The 27,814-nt window shown below is 32.5% G+C and overlaps 3 protein-coding genes and 2 long non-coding RNA genes across 8 annotated transcripts; 2 read left to right on the forward strand and 3 right to left on the reverse strand.

Moving 5' to 3' along the window:
- The first annotated feature begins 130 nt into the window (after positions 1–130).
- On the forward strand, positions 131–11,266 carry LOC126687120 (LEAF RUST 10 DISEASE-RESISTANCE LOCUS RECEPTOR-LIKE PROTEIN KINASE-like 1.2). Of its 3 annotated transcripts, none has more exons than XM_050381502.2 (4): positions 131–968; positions 9,592–9,627; positions 9,734–10,003; positions 10,175–11,266. In XM_050381502.2, exons 1-4 carry the CDS (start codon positions 149–151, stop codon positions 11,092–11,094), a joined length of 2,046 nt encoding a protein of 681 aa, XP_050237459.1. In that variant the 5' UTR covers positions 131–148; the 3' UTR covers positions 11,095–11,266. The 3 variants fall into 3 exon arrangements, with proteins under 3 accessions (XP_050237459.1, XP_050237461.1, XP_050237460.1); XM_050381504.2 differs by lacking the exon at positions 131–968 and adding an exon at positions 4,295–5,251; XM_050381503.2 differs by lacking the exon at positions 131–968 and adding an exon at positions 8,156–9,065.
- A 2,031-nt stretch (positions 11,267–13,297) lies between these two features.
- LOC126653936 (uncharacterized) lies at positions 13,298–14,378 on the reverse strand. Its single transcript, XR_007632374.2, has 3 exons — positions 14,178–14,378; positions 14,014–14,064; positions 13,298–13,518 (listed from the first exon to the last, which is right to left on the reverse strand). It is a non-coding gene; the product is annotated as an uncharacterized LOC126653936 (long non-coding RNA).
- Positions 14,379–18,671: 4,293 nt separating this feature from the next.
- LOC126687104 (LEAF RUST 10 DISEASE-RESISTANCE LOCUS RECEPTOR-LIKE PROTEIN KINASE-like 2.4) lies at positions 18,672–22,348 on the reverse strand. The gene is made up of 3 exons (XM_050381481.2): positions 21,547–22,348; positions 21,426–21,464; positions 18,672–20,947 (listed from the first exon to the last, which is right to left on the reverse strand). The coding sequence occupies exons 1-3, from the start codon at positions 22,346–22,348 to the stop codon at positions 19,821–19,823; spliced, it is 1,968 nt and encodes a 655-aa protein (XP_050237438.1). The 3' UTR covers positions 18,672–19,820.
- LOC126687108 (uncharacterized) lies at positions 18,822–22,718 on the forward strand. The gene is made up of 3 exons (XR_007644045.2): positions 18,822–18,910; positions 19,439–19,590; positions 21,568–22,718. It is a non-coding gene; the product is annotated as an uncharacterized LOC126687108 (long non-coding RNA).
- A 785-nt stretch (positions 22,719–23,503) lies between these two features.
- Positions 23,504–27,356, reverse strand: LOC126687107 (protein SAR DEFICIENT 1-like). 2 transcript variants are annotated; one of them, XM_050381484.2, is made up of 7 exons: positions 27,069–27,356; positions 26,783–26,870; positions 25,858–26,419; positions 24,797–24,957; positions 24,311–24,505; positions 24,143–24,215; positions 23,504–24,032 (listed from the first exon to the last, which is right to left on the reverse strand). In XM_050381484.2, the coding sequence occupies exons 1-7, from the start codon at positions 27,161–27,163 to the stop codon at positions 23,809–23,811; spliced, it is 1,398 nt and encodes a 465-aa protein (XP_050237441.1). In that variant the 5' UTR covers positions 27,164–27,356; the 3' UTR covers positions 23,504–23,808. The 2 variants fall into 2 exon arrangements, with proteins under 2 accessions (XP_050237441.1, XP_050237442.1); XM_050381485.2 differs by having other exon boundaries at positions 26,783–26,852; positions 27,069–27,355.
- Between the last annotated feature and the right edge of the window lie 458 nt (positions 27,357–27,814).

The following is a 27,814-nucleotide window of genomic DNA, read 5'->3' on the forward strand; positions in this document are numbered from 1 at the left end:
TAGTCTCATTAGTCAAAATTTAGTTTTACAGAACACTTGATTTATAGTTGACACTTCACAACATTAGTTTAACTATTCTTTAATTCTTTAATTATCCATCTCTTTAACCAATAATTTGACAAATTCATCCCTCTAATCAATTTCTGTAATGAAACCATCTCCTCTCAAATCTCAATTTCTCTCCCTTCTGTTCACTCTCCTCTCACTCTCATTCCATTCAAAATATGCCTACAGTGACAATGAAGAACTATACTATTCCAATTGTGCCCCTTTTAGCTGTGGTAACACAACAAATTTCAGCTACCCTTTTTGGGGAAATGCCCAACCTGAGTACTGTGGATTACCAGGTTTCAGAATTGACTGTAATAAAGGCTCAGCAACATTACAGATCCTGTCCTTGAAGTATAACATCATCGAAATCGATCCTGATCGTCAAATCCTCAGGATCGCCAGACTCGATCTAACGGATAATATTTGTCCTACAGGTCAACACTTAAACACCACCTTGGATGTTACTCTCTTCAGGTATACTTCAAATGACGAAAATGCCACTCTGTTATACAATTGTGACTTCTCATCAGAATCACAGGTTCCTTACGAATTCGATTGCAACGTAAACAATGTTCGTCGAAAAGGGTACTTGACATGGCCGTCGATTAGTACTAGTGAGTTTGCGATTGGTTGTAATGTTAGTGTTTCGATTCCGGTTCTGGAGAGAGCAGTTGAGGGATTAATTTCGCAAGCGAAAATGACAGTTAGCCAAGTTTTAACTGAAGGATTTGAGATTTGGTGGATTAGTGATCAAGTCAAGTGCAAAGAATGTTTAATGTCGAATGGGAGATGCGGGTATAACTTGACTATTAATGGATTCAGTTGTTTCTGTCATGATCGGCCTTACGACCGGACATGTCCGAGTCCCCTGCCGCCGATGGATCCGGCAGCGATACCGTCTGGTGAAAATGGTTCAGGTATGTGTGTATTTAATCTTTTGAATATTAGTACTAATTTTAGTGTTTGAAGAATTAGAAGTAATACTGTCTGGTACCTTAAGTTTCTTGTTAGGATAGACTGATCCAACCAAGATGCATTATTAATTGAAATCGAATTAAAGAGTTACATTCCATGAACACGAAAATTGAAATACAAAAACGTGAAAACTAAAAATGACATGGATAAATGACAATTTAAATCAAAAGACATTCGAAATGTTTATTTAACAACGATGGAGCCGAAATGGTTATTTAACAATCAATAGAAATATTGTCCGATCCTATGAACATTTAGTCTGTGTTTTTTTAGAAAATTACGCTCTACATTTGAAAAATGAAAATAATTATAAAAATACTTAATTGACTAATTTTTTTAAAAACAATACTTGTTTGACTAAAAGTATTTGCAAAAATAAAAATTAATTTAAGTGAAAATATTTGCAAAAGTACTTACTTAGATTTGGGTTAGCTTTAAATTATGGGAGTATTTGACCCAAAAATGAAGAATTTTGGGGTTAGTTGCTCAAACAAGTTAAAACTGGGTGTAATGACCTTATGTCACAAGTTCAGGAGGCGCGTTGACTCTTTGTTCTTTAAGGTTTGGTTTTTAGAGTTTAGGGTTATCGTTTTTAGGATTTAGCTTCTACGATAGCGGCCGGTGGTGGCTGACGGTTTCTGCCGGAGACCGAATGACCGTCAATGGGGGATGGCCGACAGTTTTTGTCGAGGACCGTCGGTGGGGTGGTGGCTGGCGGAGGAAGAGCAGTGGTCGACGGTGGTCAGCGATTTCTGTTCGGGGCGGGGGTGGTTGCTGGAGGTGTGCAACGGTGGTCGGCGGTGGCTAAAGGCCAGAGGTGGTGACCAGTGGTTTCCGCTTGGGATCGTTAATAGGGGTAGTAGGCAGTAGTGGCCGACTTTAACCCGCAATTTTCTCTAGTGACCGTCGGTAGAGGTGGTGGTCGAAGTCAACAATGGTGGCCGGAGTTGGGGGTGATGGTTGGAAGTAGGGGTGGTGGTCGGAGGCCGCGATGGCCAGCTGAAAGTGGCTGGACAAAAGCGGTGGTGGCTGGCCAGAGGTGGCGGTGGTTGCTGGAGGCGGCAGTGGCTGGCCAGATGTGGTCGGTGGTTATATTGGGTTGGTTTAACTTATGGTTAAGTATTTTCACTGTTTCAAATATTTTTACAACTTTATATGGTCAAATGTGTATTTTTTTCAATATAAAAAGTCACTTTGTATTTTTGCAATAATTTTCATTTCTTGAGTGATTTTCAAAAAAACTCCTACTACCACAATCTTTAATCATTTGAATGATGTGAACCAAATTTTGAAAGACTAATTCAATAGTTTACCTCCAAAAACTTTCCATTTTAATATGACTTGTAACAATTAACTTCAAAATATTATGTAAATCATTATAATATAAAAATTCAAACAGTGATTTAAACTGAGTTATCCATTACGGGTAATAGTGGGTGCTCCTTAGTATGATTATAGCAGTGATTAAAGAAGGGGGCCGAACTACACCGACCAATTTAACCGGTTGAATTAAAATCTGACCAACTATTCTATCCAACTAAGTTTAAAGTGTAGAAATTCGGTCTAAGTAAAAAACTGAATTCAACCGACGGTTAAACCATAGATCAAACAGGTTAAACCTGCAATTAAACCTGTTAAATCAGCCGTTAGGCCATAAACCATCCAAATTAGGTCTACACTATGTTTGGATTGAGGGTTGAGGAGGGTTAGTAAAGATTGACAGAGGTTGGAAAATTTTAATCCTTATTTGGGAAATTCTTTTAAAGATTTGGAGGGGTTGAAAAATATTTTCCAGCCTTCTTCAACCCTCATATGCCAACCCCCAAAGAGAGATTCTTAGGTAGACGCAGTCCAGCACGTCATCCGTAGACTAACCTATCATATAATGACACGTCATTAAAATGATGGCAATCTTGCAAATTCGTTTATTACTTATTTACACTTTTGAATAGTAATATTACAAGATTGCCATCATTTTAATGACGTGTCATTATGTGATAAGCGTAATCCACGGATGACGTGGTGGACTGAGTCTGCCTAAGAATTTCCCCCTCCAAATTGGAGTGTTGGATTATTTTTGACTGATTTTTTTTATAAATCTTTTATTTACTTTATTATTTTTTCAAACATGGAAGAGTTAAACACAACCCTTACTTTTCTTTACCATCCCTTACGTTACTTTACTTTACTTTAAAAACATGTAATTTACTTTACTACCTTCTCTTCCAAACAAAGCCCTAATGTTTACATTTCCTTTAAAAATTTAACTCAATTGATTATATTGACAGTTGAACTGGAAATTAGTTATTATATCGGTTTGACGATTTTTTTTAAAAACCCTGTGATATAGAATGACATCTACAACTATTTTTACACAGCAAAAATTGATGTGTAATGATTTAAAAATAATTAACATTTGATAAAAATAGAGATTATCATGCACTATAAAAGATATAAGAAATTGGGCAATTTGCCTACGCTTATAGGCAAATGAACTGGTAGGGAGCCAGTGCCTAAGTTCTTCAAGTGTATTTTAGAGATGTCAACTTTGACATTCACTCAAATTAAGATTTATTTAACATAACATATATCTAACAATTAACCTATTGGAGAAAAAACCTAATAGAGAATCGATGGCGAAACAGTCCAATGAAATAATATGTAAATATGCTCTAAAAATACTTCCTGAGACTAATCACTCACAAAAAAAAAATCAAATCAAGTTAAGATATAACATATATCCTAGTAGTCCCTAAATATGAAGAAATATTTAAATGAACTAAATTCGTAATTTATTACTTTGAAATATTTATTTGTTGTGAGACACATGACGTAATTGAGTTATAATTATTAATTAATAAAAATCATATTGAGAAGATGATTGACAATTGTAGGTGAACAATTTAGTTCATATAAATGTATATCTTACACATATAAAAGAATAGTTATATGACTATAAAGAAAATAAAAGTATCATTAGAAATTTTAATTATCTTAATCAACATAGCCAAATTAAAGTCTGTAAAACAAATTTAAAATAATATAGAATTTATAACATTTCTAACATGACACATACAAAAGCAACTTCTTTGTAGCTTCATTGTGGTCAAACTTTGGGTAGAAACTACAACTTTTTTTTGCTAAGCAATGTAAATGGAAATTTGGGCATATGGGGTTTTACACTAATCGCCTGCCAAATAATTTTCTTTAGATTGTACTCAAAATAAAGTCTTGGTCAAATGTGATCTCTACTATAATATATAAACATACAAAATAATAATCATTTCTGCTTCAGAATTAGCCGTAGCTTTTCTATCCCTTTCATTACTTGCAATAAAATATATATTTCATTTAACAATTCTCGTCATCTCCGATCAAAAATCTGCTCGCTCTTACCAATTCTACTTAATTGGAGAAAGAAATAAAGAAATGAAAGTCCAATTTCTGCAATCTCAAGTGAATTCCATCATCATCACCACCACCACGCTCTTCTTTCTCTTGATATTTTTGTTTCCAATTATATCTTATTCTCAAGAAGAAGATGAGAATTACAGAGAGTGCGGCACTCCTTTTAGCTGCGGAACCTTCATGAATCTTTTTTACCCATTTTGGAGCGACGATCGTTCCGAACTATGCGGTCATCCAGGCTACAAGCTTACTTGCATCGCAGGTCAGCAGCCCATAATTACCATAAAAAATGAAGAATTTCGCGTTGTTTCTGTAAAACAAGAAAAGAGTTTGATGACAATAGCCAGAGAGGACTACTGGGAAAATATATGTCCTGGAGACTTCGCAAACACAACCCTGGATCAAGCTCTCTTCAATTTCACTCAACCATTTCCAAATATTAGTTTATTTTATAACTGCGCCCACCTGCCCTCGAGCTTCCCGGAGATCATATTGCCATGCTATTCTCCAAACAATCAGAGACCCAATGCGTTCTACGCGACCGATGAGAAACTGAGAGAGTTGAAAATCGAACGACCGCAGTGCGAGCACAGAGTAAATGTTCCGATTCCGATGGATGCGCTCAAAGAAATTTTGAATGGAGTGGATGCTTTAAGCAGAGTATTGAGACGAGGGTTCGAGGTGATTTACGAGTATCATCAAAATTGCCGAGGATGCCATGACAGTGGAGGAAGATGCGGTACTAATACGACTACCTCCAATTTCACTTGCCTTTGCCCTGATCACCCCTACGAGTCTTCGTGTCCCCGTAAAAACGGTATGCCGTTCTTCTTCTTAATTAGTTAACTAGCCTTTAGCCTCTGATCTATATTAACCTGTTTTTTGCGTAATTAATTATAATTATGTGTGATATAATGCGTGCATAGAGTGATGATAAATTTAATTCCTAAAGATTTTGTTTCACTCCGAAACTTATTCTCTAGTCCGCTTCTGACCTCTCGATAATCCGGACTTAACTTTTTCCAACTCTAAATTCATTGTAAAGTCAATCGAATGCCGGTCGGAGCCGGAGCTAATCTTAAGCTTTTAGTGGTAAGGCCATTGGCTAGATTATGGTGTAGGACAATAAAGAATGTAGAATAGTCCTGGAAATATAATTGTTGACTTAGTAAATGAAAAAACATTCTTTGTTTGCTTCTCTTTCTAATTCTACGCGTGAACTCTGAAGTTTGAACCTGTCAATGCTCTTTTCCAATTATTATCTTCGAATTTGCGTTTGCGTATTTGTTATTGCAACCTTAATTTCCTAGTCATAGGCTCCTGTGTCCAATTTTGTTCTCAATTGAGACCCAGGCTTGGGCTCACAGCAGATTGCAATCCCAAATAGAGATGTCAAAACCCATTTGATTCAAATATTTTTAATCAAGCTACCCTTTTTAAAAAAGATTGAATTTTCTAGGTTATTTTTTCAAAAAAAGATATCTTACTTTTTTTGAATTTTTTATAAAAGAATATATTAAATTTATAATCTTTATATATATTTCTGCAATTATTTAAACAATCATTATATATTTTATAAAGTAAATTAACACAACTTCTATTTTTTCACAAAAATTAACTATTTACAAAAGATAAAAAAATAAACAGAATACATAAAAAGTACATGCCTAATGATTAAAAGTTTAGCATATTTTGGTTTATTTCATTTTTCCCTAAAGCGAAATAAATTCAAACGTTTAAAAGAATATGGATACTATTAAGACAAATAAATTGAGATAAGCTACCATCGATAAATATAAAAGTTTGGGAAAAATTGAGATACTCGCTAAACCTTTCGATTTGTCTGCTCATTAAGCCAAAAGTATATAAAAATTATATATTTGTACATAAAATAACATATAAAAGTACAATTTTATAAGTTTAATTTTTTCAATTTTCATGTTTAAGGATGTAAGAGATGTCACATTTTGTTCTAATTCTGTTACATTTTTTTAAAGATTAATGTCATAAAAATTCACCAACTTTACACGTTTTCTCATTTTAATCATGTAGTTTAAATTTTCTCATTTTCATAGACGAACTACCACTTTTTCTCAAATTCATGCACGGTGCTGAGGTGTCACGACTCCATTGGTGTAATTCGCTGAGGTGGAGGTTATTTTACACCAATGAATGATTGCCACCTCAGCGTCATGCATGAATTTGGGAAAAAGTGGTAGTTCGTGCATGAAAATGAGAAATTTTAAACTGCGTGATTAAAATGAGAAAACGTGTAAATTTCGTGATTTTTCTTTTGATATTAACCCTTTTTTTAATATTGCATCACAGTCTAAGAGAATTTTTTCCGGAATTATATTATTTGAGTTACATTTGATTTGTTTGGTTTTGTAAATAACATATTTGATTGGATAAATCTATGAACAAAACATGAACCGGATCTAATTAAAAAATTCTCATTGAGTTGATAACAGTTTTAATATATTTCACATAAGAGATGTCATTTTTGTTGCATGCCTGCTACTTTCTTTGCTATTAAAGGTAATATCTTCTTTGATGATTAATTATATAAGAAAAATCGAAGAAATAATATATAATAAAATTGGCAAAAACAAAATTTTATTTTTCTACACTTTCGGTTCAACAACACCAAGTCGTCCACTCTCAAACAAGTCTTCCTCTTAAAAAAAAAAAATGCTGTACCCAGAGACTCTTTCAATATCTACTCTTAGCTGTTAAATTTCCCAAATTGTCATCACCTAACTTCCCCAATTTCTTCATTACTCCAGCATTTTCCCCAATTTTAAAATTCTAACAAATAGGTTATTTTCTTCAATTTGTTTAATCAAATCAATCATTAACCTTATAATGTATTTTATTTTAATTCTGATTTTTGATTAAAGAGTGAATTGAACTATGTGTAGAAAATGCTTCTTATAACATTAGTATTTTACGAAGTTGTGGATTATTGTACTAAAATTTTAACTGATTTTGAAATAAAATTTAACACCAAACTGAAATTTCATTTTATTTTGTCTGTTTTGCCTCAATTTTTCTTCGCCTATTTTAGCCTAACACTTTGTTTGAGGGGTGTTCAGTTTGGCTACTAACCAGAAAACAAAAAAACTAGAGCCACAAAATTAAATGGTAATGGTGGATATGGACTGTCATAATTAGAGGCAAAATCTAAGCATGAAAATTGAATGTCTAAGTGGTCCAACAGTCCCCTCATATAAAAACATGCTTCAATCAAATCTCTAAAAAAAGTAATATTTTTTTTTCATATTAATTGGGTGTTCAACCAAGTCTGAAATAGGAGTATGCAACCGCTTTAAACCAAATTCAATCTAGTCCGAAATAGGAGCATGCAACCGCTTTAAACCAAATTCAATCTAGTCCGAAATAGGAGTATGCAACCGCTTTAAACCGAATCTAATCTAGTCTGAAATAGGAGTATGCAACCGCTTTAAACCGAATCTAATTTAGTCTGAAATAGGAGTATGCAATCGTTTTAAACCGAACCAAATTGTACCACAATTTAACTGAAGTTCTTACTTACAAATTGAACTGAAAAAAACATTTTTTATTATATAATATCAAAGCGTACTGAGATTATTGCTTCGATTTATCTATTCGGTTTGGTTCGAATTTTGTACAACCCTAGTGTGAAAGGTTGAAAACGATTTCTTTTCTATTTTAATAATTACATATAAAATCCAAGGTTGTTGAGCACACTACCTTTGCTTGTCTTGCAAACCAATAGATTTTGACTTTTGTCCTCATTTTTCAAACTCCAACTATTATTAAACCAAATTCAGAAAAATAAAACACAATAACTTTCCAATTTCCTCCAAATGCTTCTCCTCTCCAAATGGAGCTTACACCAATGCATATTCTCATCTATCTCACTCTTCTCTTCTTCACATATTCACCAAACTATTCTTCATCATTAGATCAAAAATTCCAAGCTTGTGAACCAAAATCCTGTGGCCAAGGTCCTCTCATAAGCTACCCTTTTCGCTTGCCTCACGTTCAAGAATCCTTCTGTGGCTACCCGAATTTCGATATCACTTGCAATGATGATCACCACCCGGTACTTAAAATCTCGTACGAAGATTATATCATCAAAGACATATTTTATCCGAATCAGTCTTTCTTGGTAGCCACGGCATCTGTTTATGACGAACAGAATACATGTCCTGCTCCTCTGCATAATGTGACACTTGATCGAACTCCGTTTAATATTAGCTCCGGTAATATCGACTTTTCTTTCTTGTATAACTGTACTTCCAAGCCTGAAGAGTACCCTTCGTACCCGATTGATTGTGCTGCTACTAGCAATAAATCTCTTGTTTCTTTTGCTGGGTTTCATGTTGAAGAATTAGGGAATTTGTATAATTATTCTTCATGCCACTACGTTGTTAACGCGCCTTTGCATACCCTCGGCGATCCTGCTTTTGATGATAAGCTGTTTACGATGAATTATACTGAAATCCTGAAGACGGGCTTCGTCTTGAATTGGACTGCACAAAATTGCAGCACTTGTCAAGGAAGTGGTGGTCGTTGTGGATTTGAGAATAATGAATTTGTTTGTTTTTGCAAGGATAAGCCTCATCTTCTTTCTTGTGATGATGGTAAAAATTTAATTTTTTCATTTTCTTGATTAGTTTAAGAGTATGAATTTCGGATTTAGCTTAGGTTAGAGTCTTAGAATTTACCCCCTCATATTTCTTTATCATAAATATGAATTTAGAGCAACATATATTTTTATTTTCATGATAAATTAGCTGTGGTTAAGAAATGATGTACATTGACAGTCAACAATCCAGAGTCAAATGATTCCATGCCATGGAAATAAAACCAATTCTAGTTTGTTTATTCTGCAGACTGCAATTTGCTTCACATTTTTCTTCTCTTGACCACTTCAAAGATTTGTCCCTTTGAAGTAGTCATTTCACTCACAAAAATTTCCAAATTCAATCTCTGTCATATAATAGCCAATAAATTTTCTTGCATCAGCAGATTACTTTTACTTACTTCCTTGACAAGTGTTATAATATGTAACTTTTATGATGTTGATAAACCTTAAGAATCTTTAATATTTCCAGGTTTTGAATGTCTGAGCTCTAACATTTGTTACTGCATAATTATCTATTGCAGGCACTGATAAGAATATAGAGTTGAAAGTTGGTATAGGTAAGAGTTTCCCTTCATCTCCTCTGCATTTCGACGACAAAAACTTTTCTTTCAGACCAAACTTTGTTATTCCAGTACTTATAAATTTCTATCTTCTTTGGTTCAGCAATCGGAGCTTCGTTTGGAGGTATACTCATAACATCTGTAATATTTGCCATATATCTCCGCCGCAAGAAAAAAGGACCCTATGCTTCATCCTCTTATGTCTCTCAAATGCTGACGAATTCATCGGACTTCTCTTCAAGATCAGATATGGAGAAAGGCGGTAGCCATTTTGGGGTCCATTTATTCACCTATCAAGAACTCGAAACAGCAACTAACAATTTTGATTCTGCTAAGGAACTTGGAGAAGGAGGCTTCGGCACTGTATACTATGGTAAGAATGCACTATGCACAACACTTTTTTACAAAATATGTTATAAATTATAAAAAGTTTGAAGTTTCAGCAGTGTTTTCAGAAATGAAAATAAAATTCTGAACTCGACAAGTTACTGTGTAACATAACTTGAAAGCAATAAGTTGAAAAATCTGTTTTCTTGCAACTCAGGCACCCTCAAAGACGGGCGATCTGTTGCTGTCAAGCGATTGTATGAGAATAACTTCAAAAGAGTTGAGCAATTCATGAATGAAGTCGACATCCTTACTCGCCTACGCCATCAAAATCTCGTCTCATTATATGGTTGCACTTCTCGCCACAGCCGCGAGCTTCTATTAGTATACGAGTACATTTCCAATGGCACAGTTGCTGATCATCTTCATGGAGAAAGAGCGAAGCCTGGTGAACTACCATGGTCTACCCGAATAAAAATTGCAGTCGAAACTGCAAATGCATTAACATATTTACACGCTTCAGACATCATCCACCGCGACGTTAAGACCAATAACATTCTCCTCGACAACAATTTTGTGGTTAAGGTTGCAGATTTCGGATTATCTCGTCTCTTTCCAATGCATGTCACCCACATTTCAACTGCTCCACAAGGTACTCCCGGTTATGTTGATCCCGAGTATCACCAGTGCTATCAACTGACAGATAAGAGCGATGTGTATAGCTTCGGAGTGGTCTTAATCGAACTCATATCATCAATGCCTGCTGTCGACATTACTAGACATCGACACGAGATCAACTTGTCAAACATGGCAATCAACAAGATCCAAACCGGCGCATTGGATGAACTTGTAGACAAGAATCTCGGGTACGAAACAGAATATGATGTTCGAAAAATGATAAACGCAGTGGCCGAATTAGCGTTTCAATGTCTGCAAAGCGCGAAGGAGTTACGACCGTCGATGGAGGAAGTGTTACTGACACTCAAAGAAATACAAACAAAAGATTACAGTTTAGAAAAAGCAGAGGAAGATGATGCTGTTGGATTGTTGAAGAGTGGGCCTTTGCTACTGTCTCCTGATACTGTGATGATCCAATGGAACAGTAGCAGTTCTACAACTCCTAATGTTAGTGGTTAAATTTATTTTAAATTTTGTTCCACTAAATAGTTTCAATTATGTCAGTATTATTTTGTAATCTGCTAGGCATGATTATGGGTGGGATGTACATATATGATTTCAGAAAGTTTTGTTCACTGATATTGTCTTACTAATATAAGTTAGTTAAAATGAAATATTGTTTTATTCATCATCATGATTGTATATGTTAATGTTGCAACGGGAACTTCTATATTTTGGTGTTTCTTTTACGATTCAGCAAAATGCTTCTCTGTTTCAGTGCTACATCTAATTAATGAATGTGAGTGCTTAGAATGTATGACTACCTCAATAGAGGTGGCAATTGATAGCAGAATCCTATCCAACTTTAAAAAAAATACAGTTTGTTTTTGTCCAATATAAATTTAAGTTATTTTTCATTCAACCTGTTCTCATCCAAAATATTTTTAAGGAGCAAACTACTCTCGTACCCCTCAAATATTTTATAATTGATACTTTAACTCTATTTTAAAATTCTACTTATATCCATCATTTTTAATTATGTAAAATACTAGACCCTTCTGTTAATTTTTCATGTTATTTCCGTTGATTATGAACGAAAAGATAAAAATATCCCTTACCTAAGTGGCGACGTTTCATTTAAATAAAAAACCTTCGGTTGACCGAGTCAAACCTAGGCTCGTATGGGTTCAACACGGGTGAACCCAGACGCATTTGGGTTCGCCTGAGATGAACCCAGACGAATATGGATTTGACTCGGTCAACTGGAGATTTTTTTTTTAAATAAAACGTCGTTGTTTCAGATAAGGTGTATTTTTGCTTTTTTGTTCGTATTTAATGGAAAAAATATGAAATATTAACAGAAGGGTCTAGTATTTTACATATTTGAAATTTGAGATTTATTTAAATAACTCAGTTGGTATAATTAAATGACATATTTGAGATTCAAGATTTAATTAAATAACAATCAAAATGTTCAATTTTAATTTCAATATAATTTTAGATAATAATTATTTATAATTTAAGAAAAATTTCATTTAATGTTTTAAAAATAAATTCTAAAAGAATCATTTAAAAAAAAATCAAACCGAACATTTTTTTTTATATTTTTTAAAATAATCTGAATCAAAATTTTAGAGAATAATTTTCAACTGAACCGAACCTAACCGATTTTATTTTTATAAATAATTTCGAATTGAATCCAACCAAATGATTGAAAAATAATTTTTCAAAACTAGACTGAACTATTATATTAAATTAAACGTTATATATATTTAAAAAGATTTGATCACTGGATTTATGGGTTATGAAATTTAATCAACAAATTATTATATTAAATTATACTAATAAATTATTAGATTTTATTAATACTAATAAATTTGATGATTTAATTTATTGTAAGTTAGATAAATGATTTTTTAACCCACTAAATAAATATATTTTATAATTATATAAAATTAATAAATAATTTTTTTTTGACTGTGGTAGAATCTAATTACGTTAGTAGTTAATGGTTAGTAGTTTGTAATATCCCATGTTTTTTCGTATTTTTATGAACTTTCCGAGGTGTTTTGAGTTGATTTTTGGTGATTTGGTTCATTGAAACCTTGGTTTAGTGTTCTTAATCTTTTCATTTATGTTTGACATTGTTATAAGTGTTTAAACCTTCTTTTGGCCAAGGAAAATTGAGTTTTAACTTTCAGGATCGTTTGGACGATCGTTCCTTCCACTACAACAAAAATGATTTATTGTGACACAGAAAAAATGTCACTCAAAGCTTAAAAAACGTTACTTAAAGTTTATACCAACATTTTTCACAAATGTCACTAAAGTGTTACATTAGCTGGTGTCGTTATGTGTTTAAGTGACATTTAAACTAAATGTTTGTAGCCATTTATAGTAACATTTTAATGTATTTATTGTGACATATTAAACATTGCTATAGTACATAATATAGTAATATTTATAAAATGTTACAATAACTATTTAATATTTTTCCATAATATTATGAATTATAATGATAATTAATTATTATTTTTTCTTCATTCATTATTATATTTATCATGGTTAACACAATTCAATCATAAATATTAAAAAAATAAACAAAATACATAAATTAACAAGATAAATATATTTAAACAAAACTAATTTTTATTCATTAGTATTTAATTCTTTACACAAACTAACAAAAAAAGATTAAGTAATACAACAAACATCTATCTGCTTCCTTTTCCTCTAATTTATATTAGACACTTCAAGTTTATCAAAATGGTAAGATGAGAGATATGTCCTCTTTTCCAACGACAAGCTCGGGTGAGAACCCAAATCTTAAATTTGATTTATAATTTGAGAACATTTTCAAGATGATTTCGAGCTGAGAGCTACTATCCAATTTATTTGTTGATTTTTGCAAGCTTCTGAGCGCGCTGCTGCCTCATCATGCTTCTGCATTACAAAACAAATGGATAAATTTTAGAAATGATTCATGTCTTTTATCTAGAGAATATAAATTCACATATTCATTATTTAGATGTAAGGTTAAAGAATTGAACTCAGAACACAATGGATCTTTATCAAAACGATGAGGGAAAAGAGTCACAAATTATTATCAAGACGACATGTAGTTAAAAACAATCAAAATGAAGCATACAGTTGCAAAATTTACACGTTTCACACTTCAAGGACGGAACAATCGCATTCTTATAAGGTATTATATATAAACTATCTAAATAACAAATTATAGTGTAATATAAAACAAAGGGCTAATTAATCTCTGATGCAAATGAAATAACACAAATTACTAACCAGAAACTATATGTTGGAGCCTGTAAACAGATTAAGTAAACCACAACAATTCATCAAGGAGGTTCTCTGTGTTAGTCTTGGAATTGAAGATTATCATTTAACAAATACAAAATTAAAATATATACAACAACTGACCTGAATCATAAGATTATCACAAGCGGTGTCAATTCTAGCACCCATCAAAACCTATAAATCAAACCAAATCAAAATCTAAAGGATATAAAAAAATGATACTGATCTAAAATGAAACTTGAATCTTGGAAGGAAATAAGAAGAAGATCCGGTTTTGTTAAAAAAACCTGATTTTAACTATCCGACGACAGTGTTGAATGGCAGCGTCGGAAGAGTAACACGGCAGCGGCAGCGGCAGCGGCAACCAGAGAAGAAAGGGACAGATATTGGGAAGGAACAGTAAGACTTTTAAAAGCGGTTTCTGAATTAGAGCTAATTTGGATGTTAATCTAAGCACGATTTTAGTCCAAGCACGATGTTAAAGTGGTTAGATGCAAATTAAATTTCAAAATGAAGTTGAAAAGTAATAATTTTTTTTACTTTAACAATTAAAATAATTACATATTTTTACTGTCGTTTATCAAATATTATTTAAACAGTGTTTTATTATTTAAAATGATGTTTGTTAAAAATGTTACAATAAATATGTCACTGGAGAGTATTTTTGTTGTAGTGTTCCATGAACGATCGTTTACAATTGTTTTTGTGCTTACAGTGTTTTGAACGATCCCGTAAACGATTGCTAAATGATAGTTCAAACCGTTTTGAACGACCGTTTATTTTTAAACGATCGTTTATGCTGAAATTCTATAAATACGACTTTAACGAATTAAATCAGTTTTCACCCAATTCTAAAACCCTAAAACGTCTGTTGCTCTCTGATTTTCATCTCCTATCATTCATTAGTCCTTTTTAATCAATTGTAAGTATTTATTCACTCCTTCCCATTGTTTAATCATTGGATTAGCACTCAACCATGTTTCCTATTCATTGTTCTTCCTTTTATGTTGTCATAGGCTGATTTGGATTGTTATATTTTCTGGATTTCCTTCTATTGATTGTTTTTAGTCTATTTCAAGAGGTATGTAACTCTAATCTATTGCTATGGCTTGTAGAAATTGTTAGTTGATGTTTTGATTCATTATTTTGGGTGGTTTGGCTTATATTTTCTATGTTGCTTTGATTCTAAAATCTGTAAATGTTGATTTGTATTGTAATTGTCTTGTTTATGTCGCTTATACCTTGGGTGGATTGGTAGGGTTGATGAAATTGATTAACTAATCAACTTGTTGAGGTTTCTGAGTTATAATAATGTTTTAGGCTTACGAATTTTTGTTTAAGGTTTGTCTTAGATTGCTAGTTTTTGGTTATTCATTGATTAGTTAGATTCCTTGAAATAGAATTGAGATGGTGTTGATGGAGGTCGTTCTTCATAATAAATTGCTGTTTTAAGAACTTATTAAGTGGCTAAAAAAATTATTCAAGGGCTGATTTTAATCAATTAAAAGTTACTTTGGATACCTAATTGATGGGTGGTCTAATTAATATTTTGACTTATGTTATGTTGCTTAGTTTTACCTTGAGTTGTTGAGAAATCAATTGATTTATATTGTGGTAAGTTATCTTAGGAGTTGGTATTGTATACTTTGGGTTATTAGAAATATATTCTATGAATAGTTTGATTTATTTGGGGCACTAGGCTTTGGTCTAGTTATTAATATCTATTTGACTTTAATTGGTAACGGTTTACTATGTTGAAATAATATCGTTTTGGAGTATTATAAATTGTCAAAGTATTTTATAATCTTTTATTCGGATAATTACTAGGGAATTATCGTTTGAGAATTTTTAGCTTGTTATTGGCTAAATTATAAATTTAGTTTTTAAAACGCTTTCTTAACTTACTTTAGTTAAGTATTGGTTGTAACTTTTTGATCGAAGTATTGGTTGTAACTTTGATTACTTAAATTTTAAGCTATTAGGTTCCATTTTGATTTTGATTTTTGATTCTATCAAAGTTGTTTAATTAATTATAAACTATGGTTTATAATTTAAATATATTATTTTATCAAAGTTATTTTTGGAATTATAAACTCTGGTTTATATTTTGATAAAATATTTGGGTCGGGTTAGACTTGGGTCGCCCGACATGTGAGATTAGCATGGTAGTTATCGGTAATTCGGCTAACCCACTGTTTTGGAAATTGGATTGTTTTATTATTTAATGTTATTTAAATAATATTTTTCAAATTGGATTTTAAAGCGGGAACTCAATAGGCTTGGTTTGTTTACGTTTGATGTTTATCTGAGTATGATGTTTACTTTGGATTGCCTTACCTTAATTTGTTATTTGTGCTAGTCCTATGTGGTGTCTAGTACTCTATAGAGTTAAGGTTGTTTTAATAATTATTCATTTGTGTTTAGACTTGTCGACTGTTCGTGCTTTCGAGGCGAACCGAGTTTAGGTTGCTTGCCAGGAGTTTTCACATGGATTAGTAAGCAGTGAGTTCGTACTTACTATTTACCGCTTTATTAAGTAAATTGTTATTTTAATATATAAATATATATTGTACGTATATTTCGAACTGTTTTATCATTATGTCTTTTAGTTGGAACATGCTATCTAATGGGCATCATTAGGACTGCGTGCGCACCGGTATTGATCTAGATAAGGTATGTGAAATGTGGTGGTAACTCGGTGTGAGCATAGCTCTCAGGACCAGTAGAGTAACTCGGTGTAGCTCAGCTCTCGGGACTCTGGTTATGAATTAAGAGTGGTCGGTGGTAACTCGGTGTAGCCCAGCTCTCGGGAGCAGGCCTATTGGATTATGGTTATATGTAGTATTGTGGATTAGGGTTCCAACTATTAAACGTAATGCTGTTATAAATGTTTTAAACGGTTTTAAAGGTTTTCCACTTGATAAATGTAAATAGTGGTATAAACTCATCACAGTATATCTGACCCCGTTGTTTTTCCCAATTTGCCAGGGTTATTATTTGAGAGAGTCAGCTGATCTCCGTTTATTTACTTTCCTCGGAGGTTCCATTTATTTTGATAAAGTTATTAAACTATTTTATTCTTACACCACAGTAGTAACTAGAAGTCTTTATTATATTCTAGTTGTTTGTCGGATTGGTCCGACCGGATATATTTGCTTTGGCATGTTATACAGTTATTCTGATTTAATTATATATATGTCATCTTAGAGACTCGTAGTTGTACGAGCATTTATTAATTATGTTAAATATTATAAACTGCTAGAACTAGGCTGAAGTCTCGGTTACCCCGAGCATTGGTTTTATGCAGGTACATTGTTTAAATTATAATTTTTGGTTATCCGCAAAGGCTAGCTACGGGTTTTGGTACAACCATACCCATACCCTAGCGCCGGTCGCGATTTCATGAAAATAAGTCGTGACATAGTTAAACTTCCATTTTTAATTCGGCCTTAAACACTGGCCCTACTGAGACTCGAAACCGAGATCTCAGGAATGCACTGGAGCGTCTTAATCACTTGGGTTAGGCCTCACTGGCTAATAAATAATTTAGCAAGACATCTTAATTAACATTACACATATTTAAAATAATATTGTATAAATTGAAAAATATAATTGTGAGATTAAAAAAAATTACATGTTAGAAAATATAAAAAAAATAAAATTAAGTTTAATTTAATTTATTAAAATCAAAAGTCGTAGAATTTTATAAATTTTATGGTTATGTGATTTGAAAAGTTTTTTTTATATTTATAATTTATAAAATTTCAAGAGTTTTGATATATTGTCAATATTTATAGATTATGAAACAAAATATTTTTAAATTTTTATTAACATTACACAAATTTAAAATAATATTGTATAAATTGAAAAATATAATTGTGAGATTAAAAAAAATTACATGTTAGAAAATATAAAAAAAAATAAAATTAAGTTTAATTTAATTTATTAAAATCAAAAGTTGTAGAATTTTATAAATTTTATGGTTATGTGATTTGAAAAGTTTTTTTTATATTTATAATTTATAAAATTTCAAGAGTTTTGATATATTGTCGATATTTATAGATTATGAAACAAGAGTTTTAAATTTGATCACTGAATTTATATATATTATATTAATAAATTTTAATATTTAATATATATTAAAAATTTAAATAATTCAATTTAATGCAAATTGTGGAAAACTTAATAATTTGATCACATTAAATTTATATACTTAATTTTAAATGTACATCTCATATTAAATTTAAAATATTTTAAAATTAATTTTTCTTCGTATAATGCGAGTGTATCAGCTTAATTAATAATAAAATGGTAAAGTTGTCGCGACGGATCACCACTATCAAATCGTCGCTCTTCATAAATTTTGTCTTATTCTTGTCCATTCAGAAAAAAACGTGTCTTTAAGTCATCCGATGGATCTTCATTAATAACATGATTTCACACGTTATTAACTAACGAAAGCCTAAATAATATTCCAAATAAGGAAAGAGAATTTCTTGATTAAAGCTCAAGTCGGATTCATGTTCGCCATGTCAATAAAATTACACATGCACACACTGTTAATACACCGTTTAAGAAAAATGCATATTTGGCCCTTTTCTAAGACGTAATTGCTTATTTACTCCTTTCTAAAAATGTTAGGGGCTTATTTGCTCTATTTTAAATGTTAGGAGCATATTTGCTACTCACTCCAAACATTAGGAGCACATTTGCCCCTTTTCCTATTATTTCCAGTTTTGTGAAAGAAATTCAATTAGCCCATTTAAATCAACAAACTGTTCTCCGGCCCTGCCAACCGCCGCCGACGAACCAGCTGCTGCCGTCAAAGATCAAGGAGCTGACGAGCCGAAGGTCCTTACAACTGCTTCCGTCGACGAACCAAATGTTGCCTATGAAAATTACGAGCAGCAGCCTCTGACAAACGGACTACCACTGGAGAAGAACAATCTGTTGCTGCCGATGGAAAGACCGTCGCCGGAGAAAAAACATTTCCACGGATGATTATTATGCCAATTCACATGTGAGTGTAATTAATTCAGCTTTAATGAATATGCTGGAAACAAGTTCTAATTTTTTTTTCTCAGTTAGTGAAGGGATTTCTAGGGCTCATTCTACTGCTAAACAGAGCTCAGATAGTTACAGTTATCAGCTTGTTTTCATCGGTTTGGCATGATTATTTTGGTAGGATTGAAAATATGGTTTAAGATGTCATCTGATAGAATTTCTGCACTTTGTTAGCATGCTTATGTTATGTCAAAATCACAATTATGTTTAAGGTCATGGTGCATATCAATTCAGTGGTAATTTAGTACTAATCTATGTTGCACGTTTCAGTATTTCGTTTTCATTTCCGGAAATGCTTCTGAAATACCAAACTTTATATTTATCCTTTGAGCATTTTCCGTTTCCGTGCAAGATAGGTACTAATACGTGATAGTTTTAACCCAAAATACACACTCTGCTCAATGATCAATTCTAATTTCAACACTATGACTCTGTATTTCATAACATCCTCTAAATTATCTGACTGGCTATCTTTTCTTTTAAGAGCAGCCAAAAGAGAAAGGCATCGGCAGCACAGCCAAACTGCTTATTAGATTATGGCAGCACCGCCAAACTGCTACACTTTAAGATGCAGTTCATCTCCACAGTGTCAAACATGCAGAGCCAATTGTTTATGCACTTAGGCCAAGCTTACAGGTATGTGCTTGTCTGGAACTTTGGTTAACTGGTAGCTGGTTGTGGTTAACATTATTTTTTTTCATTGCTTCCTGGATTTGGAGACTTGGTTAAATTTGCAAGACAATTCTCATGCTTACTTACAGAATATGAAACCTAATAAAAAGAATACATGGAAAATTTGCATGCTATCTATTCATAAAATTGACTAACCTCTGCAGAAGATGAACTCTCATTTGTATACTTTCTTTTTATAAATCTGAAGTTGGAGAAGGGTTACTATCAGAATTTTGAGGGGAAAATTGGAAGGGTTGTGGAGGAATTGTCAATACCTCAGTGGAAACTTCTAACATAACCAAAACTTCACCTATTGATGGTCTGTTTGATGGATTTGTCTGAATGCACCGTAATCCTACTAACACCATATTCCTCGCAATTTCTTCATCCTCATTTGTCACAACAGAACACAATCCTAGGTCATTTCCAAGTCTGAGACGCTCGTAAATCCAATGTGGAAAAAATATAGTTTTTCTTCTATGATCTTCTTTGACGTTTTTATTTTTTCTTCCACTAACCATCTCTAAAACCATCATTCCGTAGCTATAGACGTCAGACTTATGCGAAACATTCCCAAATGTTCTACTATACACTTCAGGTGCAATATACCCGATTGTTCCCCTTGCCTTCTCCATTGATACAATGCTTTGTTTCCTAGAGGACAATTTAGAGAGCCCAAAATCTGCAATTTTTGGACAAAAGTCTTCATCCAAAAGGATATTATGAGGTTTGATGTCTAGGTGCAATATTCTAGTGTGGCATCCTCGATGCAGGTACTCGAGACCTCGAGCTATCCCGATTGCTATTTGATGCATAATTTTCCAACCTAGGCATTCTTTTGTAATGTTTCCATCATGTAAGCACTTGTCAAGTGAACCATTAACCATAAACTCATAAACAAGTGCTCTTTTGCGATCCTGAAAGCAAAATCCTATAAGAGAAACGATGTTAACATGACAAGTCTGACTAATACTGGCAACCTCATTGATGAATTCTTCCCCTATTCCTTGTGATTTGTTGAGAAGTTTTACTGCCACAAGACGATCATCTTGTAGCTTCCCTTTATATACACTTCCATAACCTCCCTCACCTAGTTTAACCTTAAATGAGTTTGTCATTTTTTTGATATCTGAATAGCTATATCTTTGGGGAGCTACATGTTTATACTTCCTGATCAACATCTCGATGTTCTTATCATTGTGGTTTATCGTTTTACAAAAGGATCTTGTCATTTTATTTGATATCGTCGTCCTTCTGATGATGCAAAATGAGAAAGTAGCGATACATAGAGATAACACCACAGCTGCTGCAAGCTCAATGCCTGTATTTTTCAGGGAAAAAAGAGTTCTTTAAGCAAATAAATATCCGCAAATCAAAATCTTATCTAAATGTTCGATAACCAGACTAGCTCTGTTATCACCTATCTCTGATATAAGGTCTTAAAGAGTTGCTGATGCATGCTCATTTCATATTTCATAGTCTATGTTTGCCTACACCAAAGGTGCAATGCATCAAGATATAGAAAAAGCTACACAAGTTCAAAAAAGTAGCTTTTTCATTAGTGTAATCTTCAAATATAACTTGGATATCTGCATTTTTTGGAAGTATGTTTATCATTGGCAACTTGGTGCATTGCTTAGTGCAGGCAAGCATTTTTCTTCATCTTATATCTGTTCCTGGTTAAGTATGTTATAGGACCTCTTATTGTTCTTTCTCTCTTTTCTTTTACCTATCTACAACAAGTCGAGTTGGGGGATAGATAAGAGGGAAAAGTAGAATGAATGAATGGAACGTATTACCTATTTTTAACTTCTTCGAATGCGACTCTTTATAGTGATCTGCATCATAATTAGTCTGTATAGTCAAGCTAAGATCAACATGATAATGCAGTTGTATATCAAAATAAACTCTTTTGTGTACCTGATATTGGTCCTGGCACAGGTACATCCGTATCAGGTTGATCATGATCTTTAAGAGTAAGGCAGATAAATCTATGGTTAGTAACGTTAGATCCGCAATAACCATGAAGAGAATTTTTACAGTGGGTACAAGCATGCCTGTTTGTAGTAAATTCAACTTTAAAACCGTGACTCAGAGCTTCTTGCACATTGATGGTACCCTTAAGTAGTTCCATAAGAGCTTCTTTAGAAACTGGAAGAGTAACATTCCTTTTACAAGCCTTAAAGTACTCCTTTTGCATCTCCCAAGTGACTTCATCTGCATAGTAATTATAGTCGTTTGGACTGCTGGTATGAACACCACATGTGAAATTACTCTTGCGCATGAAAGGGAGCATAGGGCATCCATATACTAATGTTAGATTTCTTACTGTATCTGTATAAGCGAAGTTCCGATGATCCGAAGGATAGTATTGATAGTTCTTGTAACTATCGGGACAAGGATTCCAGCCGAATAGGGATATGCTCATCGTATAATTATCTTGATCAATGTCTAGCAGAGTAAACAATTGTTTGTTGATGCCAATGACCGGAACAATGTCTCCTATGCACATGAGATAGAACATGTGGTTTCCACAATATTCAGGTATCTTTCCTCCCCAGAAAGGGTAGCTGATCCCTCGCAAGGTTCCACACCTGTATGCAGTAGTAGTTGTCACACAGGTGGTGAGCTGGTCCGGGATGTTGCAGTTGGATAACGAAATTGAAACCAATAAGAAAATGAGGAATTTGTGGAGAATTAGCTGGAGATGTTGGGATTTCATTTCCGAGACATACCATTGTAAGGAAGGTGTCTAAGGTGTTATATGTTTTAAAGCTCATTGGAGTCTCCGAATATTGATACAAGAGAATTTTATATGTGGATTTTCTTGCATAGCTGATAATAACTATATGTCTATAGCTGATGTGGATATGTGATGGGGATGGATTTTGTACTTTTAGGGGTAAAAAAATATTATTATTTCTTTATAATGTTTCCTTCATAATTCTAGCTAGCATTTTCATTTGATCTAATTGGTCACTAAATCTTGGTTTTGGTCTCTCAATTTTGTTTTAGCTCATCCTTGTATTTGTCAATTGTGTACTAGACTCGTGTACTATTCCTGAGAATAACTCAAAATACTTTATTTTTAAGATGTACAAGTGATTGAAAAATTATTTTCTTGTGCACATTCTTAGATATCGTATGTGAATCTGATTTGCACTTTCATTTGCTTTTCGTCCATTTCTAGAATCATTGTTCCGTAGCTATATGGAGGACTTATGCGAAACTCTTCCAAAACTTTTACTATACACTTCAGGACTTGCATATTGTATTGTTCCTCATGCAGTTTCTACAGCTGTAATACTTTTTTGAAACATAGTTTACAGAGAGCCTGAAATTAGCGATCTTTGGATCAAATATTCGTCCTTGAGAATGTTATGAGGTTTGACATCGAAATGCAAAATTCTGAGTGTTGCATTGAATTCCTCGAATCAATCCCTCGTGCTATTCAGTTGCAATCTGATGCAGACTTTCCCATCCAAGTCAGGGAGTGGCTGTAGAATTCCTTTGTATAAGAAGTTTTCGAGTGATCATTCATCGGTGCTGGAAAAAAATGATCAAGAAAGACAAGTAAAATCACACTGGAAAAAAAGTGATCATTCATCGGTGCTGGGATTGTAGCTAGGGGTGTACAAAATCAACAAATTCAGTTGGATTTGGGACTATAGCTAGAGGTGTACAGAATCAACAAATTTAGTTTGATTTGGTTAGGAGTGGCTTAAAATTATACTAGTAATATTTTTTTTAGCTTTTTGGTTTGTTTTGATTTTAATAGTAAAAAACATCAGTTCAATTTGATACAAACTGAACTGGAAAAAAAGTCAATCAAACCAGATTAATTAATGGGTGAGAATAAGGTTTTACTGGATTTAGATAATAGAAATACTTTTATATTCTGGTTTAACATTACAGAAAAATGGGTAGAAGAAACCAACAGGTTTTAAAGACTAACCTTAGCCAAAAAGGCATATAATGCCAAGCTGTTGTAAAAAAACCCACTACATACATATATATCATCTTCTTATACCTATTAACCCTAATATTATTGACACATTAATTAAGCAAAACATAAGACTAAGCAAATCACACTGCCAAAACATTTAATTTAAATACGTCATCCTTAATCCTCTTGTTTAAAATATATGAGTATTTATGCTACCGTGATCGATCAGTTTCCGTTCATATAAAAGACCCCGGAATCAATCCCGATGAGGACTCAGAAAGGTCATATCGGATGCCGGGATTAATTGGTTCATCATGATTCCAATTGAAGTATCCCATATCAGTATCGTTGATTTGATCCCCCATCTCAAAATATCTCTCACTTGAATGATCAATTTGATGATATGATTTTACCATTGCTTGATGATGATCATTAGAGTATTGATCCACTAGATTCTCACCTATTAAGTTTCAATCAATTAAAATGTTATTAATTGTGCAAAATTAAATACTCATATGGCTAATTCATAAGCTTTATAAAAAAAAATTAATTTAAGCAAAGAAATGTCACTTGAAACTGCAATAATCTCTTCTAAGGAACTCCATTTTGCATACGCTTGTCTTGCCAAATTTTCAATATAGCTCTGAATCAATTTGCAAACACAATCAAATGATGATCAAGAAATTAAATGAAAATTTTGTGATTAATTAATGAGTAATTAAGATTAATTAGACATACCCTATTAATGGTTGGAAGATCTTGAGTAGAGTAAGCTTGGCCATCAATAATAGCATTCATAATTTGACAAATAGGGTTTAATGTGACAGTGAAATTATGTTCATTAAAAATGTAATGTTTGTTGCCCATCTCACATGTCCTTGCATGCTTTAATGTTACTTCCCACATTTTTTCAGACATCCCATTTCCTAAAATCTGTCAAAATAGAAAAATAAAATATAAACATTATTTTTGTTTAAATTAAGAGTGATTCATTACACATAATTTACCAAATTATTATCACTATAATGTAACAATTAAAATATCATTTGATCTATTTATAAACTGTTGCGATCGTATGTAAAGGTAACGAAAAAATTAAGTTGTGTGCCGGTGTAAAATAAAACTTTTTATATTTTGTAAAATTAATAAAAATATTTTCAAATTATTTCAATAAATTTAAGATAACGATATTAGCACATTCAACGACGTCTCACGAAAGCTTACCGTCTTGAGCTTGGATTTGTCAACAATGGACAATTTCAAGAAATCTTGAACATTTTCAATGTTTGAAGCAGATAGTTTCTTGTGGAAAGCTCCATCTTTCCCAATCTTTTCAAGGCGCCAAACTTCATCGTTCAACATTGGTGGATAATGTTTCTTGTACACTATAATTATAACATTAAAATGAAATTAATTAGTCCCTTTAAAATAGAAAAAAATACATAAAAAATAACTAAATACATTGCTAGCTATTAGCCATAAAATATTATTGATTCAATATCATATTTATTTTATTTTTTGATAAAATAAGGCATAGACAGTCAAACATATGATGTGCACATGTGTTAATTTGTATGATCTCACTGATACAAATTAATTGAAATATTTGATAAACCCTAAATTAGGTGAAAGAAAATAAATAATAATGAGTTTGTTTTGGCATTTCACCAAAGGGGTTGAGTCAAAATTTGTATAATTTAATCATTTGGAGACATAATTAAGATGAAATCACTCAGTTATAGTTTAAAATCACCTAACCAACTTTATCTAAACAGAAATTAAGGTAAGTATTAAATTGAGGATATATTATATAATAAATAGAACTGAATTGGCGGTCCAGAGTCGGATAATATAAGCAGCCATTTGATGATTATTGAATTAATATCCTACTGTCCCATCACATGATCTCACTAAACGCTTGTATTTTATTTCAATTAAAAGTCTTGATTACGTTAGGAGTAGGACATACATAAAATTATATGTTTAGACAGGTTAATTATCATTATGTACATATTTGCATAACAGTAAAGACACATTTAAACTTTACAAATTAGATTGTCAAAAATATAAGACATTAATGTTGGATTAATGTTATCAAAAAAAAATTGTTAAGAACTCCACGATCTCAATTAAATAGTCGAGTTCATTCATATAAGAGCGGTCTATCATAAATCTGATTTAGATAAAAATATATTTCTCATAGGTATATATTATAATCATAATTAAAACTAGCACATAAATAAGTGAACATGCATGAATAAGGTAGAAGAAATGAAAGAACTTACATTCTCCACGATGATCCTTAACAACAAAAGCATCACTCATTGCTTCACGAATCATAACACCTTGAGAGCTACCAAGAACAACTCGAGCACCAACTCGAAATTTTCTGCCCCGAATCCAGCTCGAATTATCCGTAAACTCAACGTCTCCAATTCCGGCAATTCCATCTCTTAACGTAACCGTCAAGCAATCTCCAGCCAGCAACGGCCTTTTTCCGGTTCGTTCCTTCACGATTTTATTGTCAAACTCTTCGCTAGTCCACGTGGCCCTATCATCTGAAGGGAAATCTCCATCAAGAACAACAACCTCTAGTTTTACTGGATGAGTAAGAGATGTTGGGATCTTTACACCATCCTCAGTTGTGTCTACTAGTTGGATTTGAAGAGAATTGCCATTAATGTCGACGATTTTGCTTCCGGTAAATATCGGTAGCAAAAGTTTTTCCTTGAAGATAAGTTGTAATCTTGATGGCGATGGTTCTGGAGCCCGGATTTGTAGCGAAGGAGAGCGAGTGAAAGAGCGTACACGTAACCGATTTAGAGTAATCTCCATTTCTTCATTCACCTATACATAGAAATTAATAAATTATATTACACTTGTAATATGTTATGTAAATTGTGTGGTCGTCCAACTTTGCCAGTTGCAACATAAATAATTATTGGCCATAATTTATATATTCCATTATTTAAAAATGAAAGCTCAGATATCAAAATATAAAGTATACAAACTAATCTTTCACAAGCAAATGAATTAAAAAAAAAAGGATTACGTGACAATGAAGTAATATAAAATAGGTGAAGTTGAAGAATAAAATTAGTATAAAAAGCGGTATTTTATGCGGATTTTCCATGAATATGTTAATTAATTATTATTTTCATGAATTTATCATATTATAAAGGAAGATCCAAATCTAAGAGTTTAACTTACCACTTTTCTAAGCATTGGCTCCAAGATCGAACAGAAATTCTGTACGGAATTCACCATAACATGAGCTCCACTATAAAGAAATTGCACCCTAATTTAGTCATTAATCACAACTTAATAATTCTAAACTTCAAAAATATAAAAAGAATTCATCTGAAAAATAGTCAAGAAAACAAAAACCAAGTAAAAGAATTGAAATAAAACGGAAAATATTTCAAGAATATCATATTCCGAAGTAGAAATGACTTGAAAAAACAAAAATTAATCATCAAGAAACAGAAATACAGACGAAGTAGAAGAAGGTCTGGTTCTGGGTCGTTTATGATCAGTCGGGTCTGAAGCAGGTTCATCAAGAAACCGTTTTGCCGCCATATGTAAGGACATATATAGTATTTAGTGTAAGAGAGATGAGCAATTGAAGAGTTAAGGGTTTTGTGTATATAAAGAGTATGAGGTTAGGCAAATCGGCGCTAAAATAATAATAAAAAAGAAGGTTCTGGAAATCTAAATGGAAAGATCGTAGCAAGTGTACAGCGTAATGACCTGGTCCTGCATGATGTAAAGAATTTGACGTCAAAGAAAATCACCAAATTTTCTCTCCATTTCCCAATTTGGTGAAATTCACTCCTCACCAATTAACATACTTTCTTAGTTTTTAATATTTTAATTATTTTTAATTCTTAATATTTTATACACTTTTAGCAAAATCAGCTCAAAAACTTTCTTTCCCTGATTTCACTCGAGAGAATGAGACAGACTCTCTGATTTTGATAATGACCTTTTAACGACAAAAAATTTAAAATGATCTTAGATTTTAATTTTTTTTTTTAAATTAATAACAATTTAAAAAATTAATTTTTTTAATTTTAAAATTTTATATATCAAATTAATATTGACTAAAATACTTAAGTGGCAATTTGTCCCTTCAACTTGTAAGCAATGACAATTAACACATATATTAATTTTGTGGGCAAATTAGTCACGAACTTGTTGATAATGGGAAACCCATTTTGGCAATTTGCCCCCTCAACTTGT

The sequence above is a fragment of the Mercurialis annua genome, linkage group LG6 (assembly GCF_937616625.2).
Source record: "Mercurialis annua linkage group LG6, ddMerAnnu1.2, whole genome shotgun sequence".
Lineage (NCBI taxonomy): Eukaryota > Viridiplantae > Streptophyta > Magnoliopsida > Malpighiales > Euphorbiaceae > Mercurialis > Mercurialis annua.

Bases quoted from the DNA above. Each gene is read 5' to 3' on its own strand.
- LOC126687104 (XM_050381481.2), bottom strand. From the start codon at position 22,348: ATGAAATCCCAACATCTCCAGCTAATTCTCCACAAATTCCTCATTTTC. The intron at 21,465-21,546 runs GTACACAAAAGA...ATTATGATGCAG, and splicing joins TGTGCCAGGACCAATATCAG to ATCACTATAAAGAGTCGCAT. The intron at 20,948-21,425 runs GTAATACGTTCC...TGAAAAATACAG, and splicing joins TTCGAAGAAGTTAAAAATAG to GCATTGAGCTTGCAGCAGCT.
- LOC126687120 (XM_050381502.2), top strand. From the start codon at position 149: ATGAAACCATCTCCTCTCAAATCTCAATTTCTCTCCCTTCTGTTCACT. The intron at 9,628-9,733 runs GTAAGAGTTTCC...TCTTTGGTTCAG, and splicing joins AGAGTTGAAAGTTGGTATAG to CAATCGGAGCTTCGTTTGGA. The intron at 10,004-10,174 runs GTAAGAATGCAC...CTTGCAACTCAG, and splicing joins CTTCGGCACTGTATACTATG to GCACCCTCAAAGACGGGCGA.
- LOC126687107 (XM_050381484.2), bottom strand. From the start codon at position 27,163: ATGTCCTTACATATGGCGGCAAAACGGTTTCTTGATGAACCTGCTTCA. The intron at 24,958-25,857 runs GTAAGTTCTTTC...TTATAATTATAG, and splicing joins TAAGGATCATCGTGGAGAAT to TGTACAAGAAACATTATCCA. The intron at 24,033-24,142 runs GTGACATTTCTT...GAAACTTAATAG, and splicing joins AGAGATTATTGCAGTTTCAA to GTGAGAATCTAGTGGATCAA.